At 31.1% G+C, this 11,777-nt stretch overlaps 1 protein-coding gene across 1 annotated transcript in view; it reads left to right on the forward strand.

The window, feature by feature from the left end:
• The window catches only part of LOC103267799 (syntaxin-binding protein 5-like), an 82,442-nt gene extending 71,309 nt beyond the window's left edge, over positions 1–11,133 (forward strand). Inside the window, exons 6-9 of the mRNA XM_008065380.2 lie at positions 1,158–1,198; positions 4,722–4,939; positions 6,931–7,100; positions 10,943–11,133. Of these exons, the coding sequence (XP_008063571.1) occupies positions 1,158–1,198; positions 4,722–4,939; positions 6,931–7,100; positions 10,943–11,072 (559 nt within the window). The 3' untranslated portion in view covers positions 11,073–11,133. The remainder of the gene's footprint in view (positions 1–1,157; positions 1,199–4,721; positions 4,940–6,930; positions 7,101–10,942) is intronic.
• Positions 11,134–11,777: the final 644 nt, after the last annotated feature.

Genomic DNA, 11,777 nt, shown 5'->3' on the forward strand with positions numbered 1-11,777 from the left:
TGGTTAAAGAAAATTGCTCTGTTTCTAGGTTATTGAGATATTTCTTTATGAATGGGTGATGAATTTTTGTCAAATGCTTTGCATATTACTTTTATTTTTTAATCTATCAGTATGATGAATTAAAGTATGGTATTTGGTATTTTTTAATGTTTAACTGGCTAATATTCCTAAGATGAACGCTACTTAGTCATTATGTATTATCCTTTTGTATATATTACTTGATCTGCATTGCTAATGTTTTGTTGACTATTTTATGCTTATTCTCATGAGGAATATTAGTTTGTCATTTTCTTTTCTTGTAATTTTTTTTTCCTGATTTTGATGTCAGGATAATGCTTATATCATCAAATATTTTGAGAAGTGTTATTGTATCCTCTTCTTTTTCAAGATGAGATTTTATAGTTTTATAGACTTGATATTAGATTATTTATTACCAAATAATGGTACAACTCTAGATAGGTTTAAAAATTTTCAAAATGTATATTTTGGCCAGGCTCGGGGGCTCAGCCTGTAATCCCGCGCCTTTGGGAGGCTGAGGTGAGTGGATTGTCTGAGCCCACGGGTTCAAGACCCGCCTGGGCAGGCGAGACCTCATCTCTACAATAAAATCAAAAAATTGTGGTAGCGCGTGCCTGTAATTCCGGCTACTCGGAAGGCTGAGGCAGAAGGATTGCCGAAGCCCAGCAGATCGCTCCCAGCCACTGCACTCCAGTCTGGCCGACAGAGTGAGACTCCAACTCAAAAAAAAAAAAATGTATATTTTGAAACTTAAATTTAATTTTACTGATATACATTTACTATTTAGTTAATATCAAAATAATCTCAGTTATCTTTTTTATTGAATATAAGCAATTTTAAATTAAAATATAGTATTTATTTTCCACGGACCATTTTTTATTCCTCTTCATTACACATATAATCATCTTTCAATAAAATCTAAGGAGTTGTTCTTTTCCTAATCTTTAGATTTTACTGTATTATTTTAAAAATAAACCATTGTTTTGAGCTTCGAAATGGTTTATTGTACATCAGGTTTCACTGGAAGGCTATTTTTGAATCAAAATTTTTGCAATAGTTACTTAAGTTTTTGTACATTTGGAGCGATCATGATTTGTATTTAGTATACTTTAATTAATGCTAATTTATTTCTCATCTAGTCATGCAGATGGATCAATAAAATTTTGGGATGCTTCTGCAAGTAAGTGTCAAGTTTCTCCCTATATAATGGAAACTTCTTAGTTAACATTTACTTATAGCCATCCAACACTTTTTAGTTTTGGCAATTAACATTTCAGATATATTTTAGCTTACATATATTGCTGTGTTATAAAAAACCATTTCCTATATTGTTAGATCAGTTCAAAGTATTATCTCTACTTTTATTTATAACATGAAACAAACAAAACTATATGACTCTTTGTAAGATACCCAGTATATCTACAAGAGGCATGTTGCATCAGAAAAAGTACCAAGTTTTCTCAGTTTAACTCTAGTCAAACAATTTCCTTTACTCCTACCTATGTGATCTTGGCCAAGTTCTTTCATTCCTCTAGTTTTCACTTGTCTTCCCAACTCATCTACCAAGTCCTGTGATGGTCAAAAGAAATGGTTTGATAAATGTAAAATTTGTTTAATTATTGAGAATTATGTAATTTAAGAAACAAATAAATTGCTTTGCTCAACATTGAAGAACATGCAAGGATATCCATATCCATATTCTGTACAAACAGAAAATCAAAGGAAGACTGTTGAATACTGATGATACTCCTAGCCCATAAGATAGAGTATCCCAGCAATCAAACATAAGAAAACTTATAGCCACTAGAAAAGATAAAGGAATGCACATATATATCTACAGGACAAACAATATGATAAGAACCCTAAATGTAGTACCCAAAATTCTGTTTGTTATCAGAAATGGGAGAACATTATTTGGACCAGGTAGATTCAGGAAGAGTATTTTGATGGGATAATATTAAATGTGAGTTTTGAAGATAGTTAAGATTTTGACAGGAAGAGGACAATTTAGCAATGACTCCAAGTTTTTTAGAATGAATAACCAGGAAAATGTAGGTAGGTAACTTTTTAAAAAATAAGGAATAAAAGAAAGCTTTGAATTTTGTGGTAAAAACAGAAAATTCAAGTAAAAATATCCACCAGGTAGGGAGAGCAGTCAGGTATGGAAATTAATGAAGCAACAGCATAAAAGTGGTATTGTGAAGCTATAGAAGTGAGTAGCTTCTGAGGAAGATGTACTAAACAGAAAAAAAGGGAGACTGTTGAGTACTGATGATACTCCTAGCCCTGAAGATAGAGTATCCCAGTAATCAAACAAACCATTAGCAAGAAAAAAAAAATAAAGGATTTAAAACCCCACATTCTGAGGCCCCTTTCTCATCTTACACAGCAAAGAGCAAATGCTTACAGGGAAATGCCAAAGAGCAGTAGATTTTCTTTTCATGAATCTTTTTGTGCAAATCTGAATTTGTTTCTGGAACAAAATTAATTGCATAATGATATCATTGCTCCTTTCCCATAACCTCAAAGTCACTCTTTGGCTTCCAAAATGTGTAGGGCACTTTAATACTCTAAATATTAGTGTGTATATCACCCTTAAGCATGCATAATGATATTCTAAGAAGTTAATTTTTAAATAACATATTTTATCACATTTAAAATATACATTGCAAAGGATTGCAGCATGATTAATAATTTTACTATAATCAATTATAAGAAAATATCTCCAACTTAATGGATGTCACTGAAGAAACATGACTTAGTTTCCTAACTTCGTGAAAACTGTCTAATACAAGGATTAAGATGAATTTGAATAATTGAGTTTCAGTTATTATGTGTATTCGTTTTCTATTGCTGAGTAATAAATTACCACAATAACAGCTTAAAATAATGACCATTTATTATCTCATAATTTCTGTGCATTAGAGATCTGATTACACCTCAGCTGGGTCCTTTGCTCAGGGTCTCACAAGACTGCAGTCAAGGTGTCGGCTAGGGCTGCAGTTTCATCTGCGGCTCAAGGTTCTCTTCCAAACTCCTGTGGTTGTTGGCAGACATCATTTTCTTGCACATTTAGAACTCATGTTGCTGCTTCAAAGTCAGCAAGAAGGAGTGTCTCTACCTTCAGGGAGAGCCCAGTTCCTTTTCTAAATGGTTCACCTGATTAGGCTAATTAAGAATAATCTCTTTTTTGATTAACTCAAAGTCAACTAATTAGGGGACTTGATTATATCTGCAGTATTGTAATGTAAAATAAAATAATCATGGGAACCATATTTCATCTGACTTCAGAAGCCAGGCCATAGCACCTAATACAATGCCTTGCCCACTTAAAAAAAGCGATTTTAGTTTGACATAATTTCAAGCTTTCAAAAAATTACAAAAAAAAAAAAGCTATGAACTGTTGTATACTTTCAATCAAATCCCTCAAATTTCAGTGTATACTGCATTTGTTCCCCTTCTCTCTCTCTTCTCTCTCTCTCACCCTTTTTCTCTCTCCTCCATATATTCTGTTATACACATGTACATACATATATATAGCTTTTTTAGTAACCATTTTAGAGTAAGTTGTAGACACAATGCTTCACTAATACTACATATACTAAATACTTCATTGTGTATTTCTTACATACAAGGGCATTCTCTTACATAACCAAAGCACAATTATCAAAACCAGGCAATTAACATTGATAAAACACTGTTGTCCAGTCTCTAGATCTTATCAGCTTTTGCCAGTTGTCCCGGTAATGACCTTTATAACAAAAGAAAATCTAAGTTCATTTGTTGCATTTAGTCATCATATCTTTTGAGGTTTGTTTTTGTAAAATCTAGTACAGTTCATGTATTTCATGGCATTGACATTTTTTTTTTAGTAGTTCAAGCCAGTTATTTTGTAGAATCTTCTTCAATCTGGGTTTGACTTGTTTTTCATGATTAGATTCAGATTATGCACTTTTGTCAGGACTCCTGATTTTTAAGACTTTTCTCAAGTATCCTTTGTAGAATCAGAGATTTTTATGGGGAGTTATAACCATGATCTCAAACGGAAAAATATTTCCCCAAATAAATATTCTTGAAAACAGTTCACAAACCCAAACTTTATGAGATTATATCTGACCCTTTCTTGACACAAAGTCACTCAGGAACGATCCCTTCTTAAATAATTACAGATTCTTGGGTTCCAAATATTGCTGACTGGTAAATTACAAATGTTTCTCATCTGAAGATGTGTCTTAAAAATTTATTGAAGAGGAATAAACCCTCTGGGAATAGCATCACCCTCAAATCTAGCAATGAAGGGAAAAAATATAAAAAAGGAATGAGGGATCTCCCCTAGGAAAGAATTATGTTCAGTATGTCCATTGTAAACTTTCTGAGCCCCAATGTTTCATCAATAAGTGATGATAAAAATAACCACTTCATAGGACTTTTTGAAGGCCACATGAGAAAGTACCTATACATTTGCTGGTGTATAATCTAAATTTAATAAATAATCTAAATTTAATAAAATTTTTCCCTTATAGTCTCCCTTGAGCTACTGTACTGATATGAAAGCATGACATTGAATTCTTACTAGTTAAAAATTTAATTCATTTTTTCTACTTGAGTTTTACATTTGTGGTTTAACAAATGTATTGAAAGCCTTAATAACAGCTAAGAGTTAAGTTTAAATTAGAAGATAACTATGCTTCAATATCTTTTAGTAACTCTGCAGATGCTGTACAAGTTAAAAACTTCAAAAGTATTTGAAAAACAGAAATTAGGAGATGGAAAACAAACGTGTGAAATTGTAGAGGAAGATCCATTTGCCATTCAGATGATTTACTGGTGTCCAGAGAGCAGAATATTCTGTGTATCAGGAGTCTCTGCATATGTAATAATTTATAAATTCAGCAGACATGAAATTACTACCGAAATTGTGGTAAGTCATTTAAAACTCAATTTTCAGACTTACAGTTATTAATAGAAAGCAATTATCATAGATTTGGGGCACTCCTTACTATGGTTTTAAGCCATCAAGTACAAATACAGGATTTGTAATTATAATTGTTACTTAATAGAACACATTAAAAAATTCATTGGCTTAAAATAACAAAAACAGTTTTCTATCAAAACTTGATTGTTTTCAATGCCAAAATGAGTTTAGTTCATATTTTAAGTTAATTTTGCTGCAAATTAAACATGTCATATTCTCATTTTTCTCTTTGATATTATACAAGTTGTACCTACCTGGCCAAATCCAGTCAATTCTTTCTGTGTACTAGTTGCCAATATTAGAACTTAAGCATTTGTTTTTTAATTTGTTTGCTTTTATTGACAAATAAAAATTGTACATATTTGTAGCATACAACGTATGTTTTCAAATATGTATATATTGTGAGTTATACATATATACTTCTATATATACTCATAAAATGTATAGGCTTTATACAGGCAGTTATTGATTTATTTTATGTATAGAAGTCAAATTAATGCAGGCTTTGTTCTATACTTTTATTAATTTTTTAAAGTTTATCTGATTTGTATTTTCTTGTCAACTGATTGACATAAATGATTATAATCTGAGCTACAATAAGATTGTTTTTAATTATTTTCTATATAAAAACAATTTTTATAAGGTAGAAGTAATTCTGGGGCAACCTTACCTAATCTTAATTTTAGAAGCAAAGTACTTTGATAATTCAAAATAATGATGATTTTATGGAATAAATGAAATCTAAATTGAGGTAACTGTAGATAATTGTCCTTCTCCACCCTGCCCATTTTACCAGAATATAAAGATTATGAACTATTTGGCCTGTGTATTAGTGTTTTCACCTCAACATCTAAAATTAATATTACACTATCATAGTGTATTAGCTAAAATTCCAGGCTTTGAAGTCAGATAAACCAAGGTTTTAATTCTGGTTTTTCCATTGAATACCTTTGTGACTCAGTAAGTCACAAGACTGCTAGTCAATAGTGGAGTTGGAAGATTCAATTTCATCACTTAAATAATTTCCTATGTAAATAAAATTGAAAATGAAAATAAAGTGGAAATATTAATAACAGTTTCATTAGGTTTCTGTGATGAGTGCATAAAGACAATGGCATAGTGCTTAACTATATACTAAGTGTTCAATAATTGGTAATTGTATGTCACCACTAGAAGTTTTTTTGCAGTTTTAAGATAATTATGACAATCATTTTGATAATATTCCTGTATTTACTGCCACATAATGACATTTTTTGAAAGCAATTGTTCTCAATCTCAAAAATGCTTATATTTACATTATAATGCAAATACTTATTATAAAATTAATTCTAATGAATGCATTCATGAAGTTCTGAGTTTTTAAACATTTTTAGTTTTAGAAAAGATTTTTGGATCACCTTTTTAGTCTTATGTAAATTATTATATGCTTTTATTAAGTAATTCTGATCAATCCAATGAAATTAAACAAGATCTAAGGTAATGAAACAACCAAAAATATGGAATTGCTTTTAGAAAATTTTTACTGAATTAATGTAAAGTCAAATGCAATGACATACACATACACATATAACCATTTTAATTAATTTCATTGGAATAATCATGATCAATTTCTCCTCTTATTTTATCATATATTAAATTATAATTTATATTTTATCTTAAAGAATATTTATTATATAAAAACTTTACTTCCACTATTAGGTTTTTTTTAATAATTCTGTATAATTTTTTAAATTACATTTTTTAATGATTGCCATTGATTTTCCATATAATTCACTACTTACTTCAGTTTGAGTTACTCGCAACTGTATTATAAATTGAAGTTGAATTTAATAATCTGATAAAAATTGTGAATGATTATAAAATAGTTTCAGATATTTTAATGTAGTTATCTATTATTATCATGACTTAGATTAAACTAAAACTTGATTTTTTTTAAGTCATTAGAAGTACGACTTCAGTATGATGTTGAAGATATTATTACCCCTGAACCAGAAACAAGTCCACCATTTCCAGATCTCTCATCACAGCTTCCTTCAAGGAGTCTTTCTGGGAGCACTAACACTGTGGCTAGTGAAGGAGTAACAAAGGACAGTATTCCATGCCTCAAGTAAGAGTTTCTATCAAATTTTTAAACAATTTCACATATTAATCATATAATTCTTTGAAATTATGGCAAATTAAGTCATTCTTCTCTCTTAATTAAGTTGTTGTCAAGTAATCTATAATTCACCAGGGGTACCCTGGTCTTTTTTTGAACATTCATGAAAAGGGCACAATATTTTGAACATTCATGAAGAGGGCACAAAATATTAATTATTGCTATATTTCCTTCACAAAAGGACCCTAAAGAAAACATGACTTTGACAGGATGGGGAGTTTAGCAGGGTAGGAACTTGGCCACTGACTTGGTACTTTCCAACTGAAAAAGTATGCTTATAAAATGTCTTTAGGCTTCTCAGAGTTAAAAAGAAAACCAAGATTACTATCTACTATGAGTACTACTATATTAGAAAAAAGAATCATAAGGCTCAAACTTTGCCTGTACAGTGACCACTTGTATACCTAACCCTGAACTCTACCCCACATCTTTAAAACAAAATTTTTTTTAAAAAGAAAAAGGAATCTCTCTGATCATGATAGTATATTGCATAATCTTTCTTCTTTTATAATCATTGCAATTTGTTAATAAACTACATTCTCTCAATATATCTAAACAAAGTTTAGCATCATATCCAACAAAACCTAAAGTTAATAAAGCCCATAGTAATATTTGTTTTTATACTTTCTAGTAATAGGGCACATATCACTATTTACTACTTCTGTACCATCAGACCACATGTTTCTAGTGTTAGCTGGTTGGAGAATTAAATTTAATCAGGAAGTTTCCCTGAGTTCCATATAAAAACATCTCCGTGGCATCTGTTGTTTTTTGAGTTGATGATGATCATCCTGACTAGAGCTAGGTGGTATCTCAGTGTAGTTTTAATTTGCATTTCTTTGATGACTAGTGAGGCTGAGCATTTTTTCATGTGTCTGTTGGCTGCTCACATGTCTTTTGAGAAGTGCTTATTCATATCTTTTGCCCACTTTGTAATGGTACTGTTTGTTTTTTTCTTTTCAGCACATTTGAGTTCCTTGTAGATCCTAGATGTTAGGCCTTTGTCAGATATACAGTTGGCAAATATTTTTTCCCAGATTGTAGGTTGTCTCCCTGCTCTCTTGATGGTTTCTTTGGCTTTGCAGAAGGTTGTCAGTTTGATGAGGTCCCATTTGTCTACTTTATCTCTTATGGCATGGGCACTTGGGGTTTTATCGGTGGGAGTGTAAACTATTACAACCTCTGTGGAAAATAGTTTGGTTATTCCTAAAGGTTCTAAAAATCGACCTTCCATACAACCCTGCAATCCCCCTACTGGAAATATACCCAGAGGAACTCAAATCACTCTGTGAAAAAGATACCTGCACACTTATGTTTATTGCAGCATTGTTCACAATAGCAAAAACATAGAACCAACCGTGCTGCCCAACAAAAGAGGTCTGGATAAAAAAATGTGGTACATATACATGATGGAATGTTACACAGCATAAAGAAGGACAAAATTATGAATTTCAAGCAACTTGGTTGGACTTAGAGTCTACAATACTGAGTGATCTATCACAGAAAAAAAGAACTGAGTATCACATGTTCTCACTCATAAGTGGACCTTGAATAATTATCGTAATACTATAAGAAAAGGATTGTCAGTAGTGGGAAATTACCCGGGAGGGGGGCAAGATTGTTAGTAGCAGCACACTTCATCAACAAGGATACCTGCTTGTACCCCACATCTTTAAAATTAAAAAACAAAATAAATAAATAAATGCATCTCCTTCTGCTACTTGAGGAACTTTAGATAGCTAGTTTCCTCATTTCTCCTGAAAATATTTATGGAAAATCTAGAGAAAGATTTTAGCAATCTTATACAGATTTAGCTGTTGCTATACTTATATAATCATTGATTTTCCTTCCAAAACTTTCATGATATAATTTTACTTATTTAATCTTCTGTTTATTATTTTTGCTCCATTTAATTGATTTGATTAAAAGGAAAACCAGAAAGAGAACAAAAATTTCAGCACACCTACAGAAAGTATCGCAGATTTATTTATTAACTAAGACCAAGACCTATCATTAAAATATGAATCTTCTAATGACATAAATATTTTTCTTCAAAATTAAAAAAAATGAAGATAGGGATTTAAAAGATAGGATTGAGAGAGAAAAACCAGTGAAATCTGGTAGTGGAGAGGACATAAGCAGTATCAATTGTTGAAGTATGTATAGAAGCATTTACTGTTTACTTAAGAAATAGCCATGACAGTTTTAAGAATAATTAAGAGAACCCAAAGGAAAAAGTTAATATAATTCTATATTGTGTAGTTATTGCCTAAGGACCAAATGCCAAACCTGATTTAAGTATATTATTTTATGATTTACATTATATTACAAGTGAATCTTGAGTTGCATATTATCTGTGCTTTGCTAAATTATATGTTGGCATTCATCCTTAAGTCATTTTCCTTTGTTAATTTAGATTCCTATATACATGCAACTTGTCAATGCTTCATTTTTGCAACATTGCACAAATGTGTATATTGATAAGAATTGCAATTATTTGACTTTTTTTGTTTTTGCCTTTGTACTTCCTAGTATGCAACATGGGTGGTCATCATAGGCCTCATTAAAATGATGAGATTAAAACAAAATCTTGAAGTAGATGAGGGAATTAGTCAAAGAATGTCTTGGTGGAGGAGTGTTCCAGGCAGAAGGAATAGCTATAGCAAGGCTTTAAAGTAATTGACATTTTTTAAAGGACAGTAATGAAGTCAGTATAGCTAGAGCAAAGGGCGGGAGTAGGGGAAATATAGTAGAAGATGGAGTCATATAGGTACTAAAGAACCAATTGCAAGTCATTGTAAGGTTCTTGCCTTTTTATTCCAAATGAGAAATAGGGAGTCATTATAGGGTTTTTCATAGAGAAGTGACATGATCAGACTTAATTTTTAAATAGATTACACTAGTGGTTGTGTTGAAAATGAATTTGGAAATGGAGGGGCAGAAGCAAGCAGACCAGTTAAGAGGCTATTACAGCAAACTAATTAGAGATCATGTTAAGGGTTACCAGATTTAACAAATAAAATACAGGGTACCCATTTAAATTTGAATTTCAGATAAACTGAGTATTTTTAGTTATCAGTATACAACAAATATTTTATTTTGCCTACTCACACTAATAAAACGATTTATTGTTTATCTTAGATTTAAATAGGTGTCCTGTATTTTTATTTGGCAACTGTTACTTGGGTGATAATAGTAAAAAAGTAAAAGAGATTAGGTTCTGGATAGCATCAATAATATTTGATAATTGATCGATTGGGAAGTATGAGAGAAGATAATTAATCAAGAGTGACTTTTTAGGTTTTTTTTTTTAACTGAGTAGCTAAAAGAATAAGAGTTGCTATCAATTAGAATAGAAAAGGCTACAGGTAGAGCAGGTTTAGAGGAAAATAACAGAAATTCAGGTATGGGATGTATTGAACTCTTAAGTGGTAGTAGGTTAGTGGTCATTCTTTTTATTTTTGTGCCTTATAGCTTACATGTATGTAACAAAAAATTCTTAAGAAAAATAATTTAAAAGACTTTCACAAAAGGAAAAAATGGAAATGATGAAGGCCAGTTGAAGTTGTGGGTCTGAATGACTAAAAAGCCACTTAAAGAAATCACTAAGCAGTTATAAGTGGGTCATTATATTTTGAGAAAACTAGAAGGCTCTGTCTACCTGTGTGCTACCCACAATTACTGGTGGTGTATATTTCTATAGGATGATTACATTTAAATTCTCAAAATAAGCTTGAGCATGCTTATTTAAACTCTGTATGTGATAGAATTGTTTTATCTCTTTCTCCTAGTGTTAAGACACGGCCAGTGCGGATGCCTCCAGGATACCAAGCAGAACTTGTTATTCAGTTGGTGTGGGTAGATGGTGAGCCTCCCCAGCAAATTACTAGTCTTGCTGTAAGCTCGGCATATGGAATGTAAGTAATTAAACTTTCTTTCTGATGTGTATTATTTAGTTAATAAGATTGGTATTTTTTAATGTTCCTTTTAAAATATTTAATTGAAGTCCTAAAAATGGAAAGAAGCCCTTTCTTGCATTTTTATCAGATTAAACATTGTATAAAAATAATAATAATTTAAACTTACACTGTGGTTATTTGTTCTTTCTTGATGTCAAAACTGTGACAGTGTTTCCGCTTTTTGTTATTAGGAAATTGTTAAGATATTATTACACTTACACTTTTTTGTTTCTTTTTATATATTCTGTCCCTTTTCTCTTTGTGTTTTATTCACTAACTCCCTCTTCAACTGTGTCTAATCTGATGATATATCCAGCCATGGAGTTCAATTTCAGTTATTTTATTTTTTAGTTTTACATCTGCCGTTTGACTCTTAAAGCTTTATTTCCTTGAACATATTGAATTTAGTTACTTTAAATATGTTTTTGATACTTCCATATTTGGTATCTAGTCTATGACTTTTCTTAGTTTGGGGTCACATTATATTATTTTGATGTTTGCCAGTTAGGTTTTTTTTTTAGTTGTTTCTGTGTTTTTGTTTTTTTAATTGAGAAATGAACATTATCATTTGATGACCTAGATGATATTATTTTCCTCCAAAAAGTATTTATATTTCCTCTGGCAGTCTAGGTTAAACGATTATCGAAGGCTCAGAAGAACATAATAC

The sequence above is a fragment of the Carlito syrichta genome, unplaced genomic scaffold, assembly GCF_000164805.1.
Source record: "Carlito syrichta isolate Samal-C Ts95f unplaced genomic scaffold, Tarsius_syrichta-2.0.1 Scaffold308264, whole genome shotgun sequence".
Classification (NCBI taxonomy): Eukaryota; Metazoa; Chordata; class Mammalia; order Primates; family Tarsiidae; genus Carlito; species Carlito syrichta.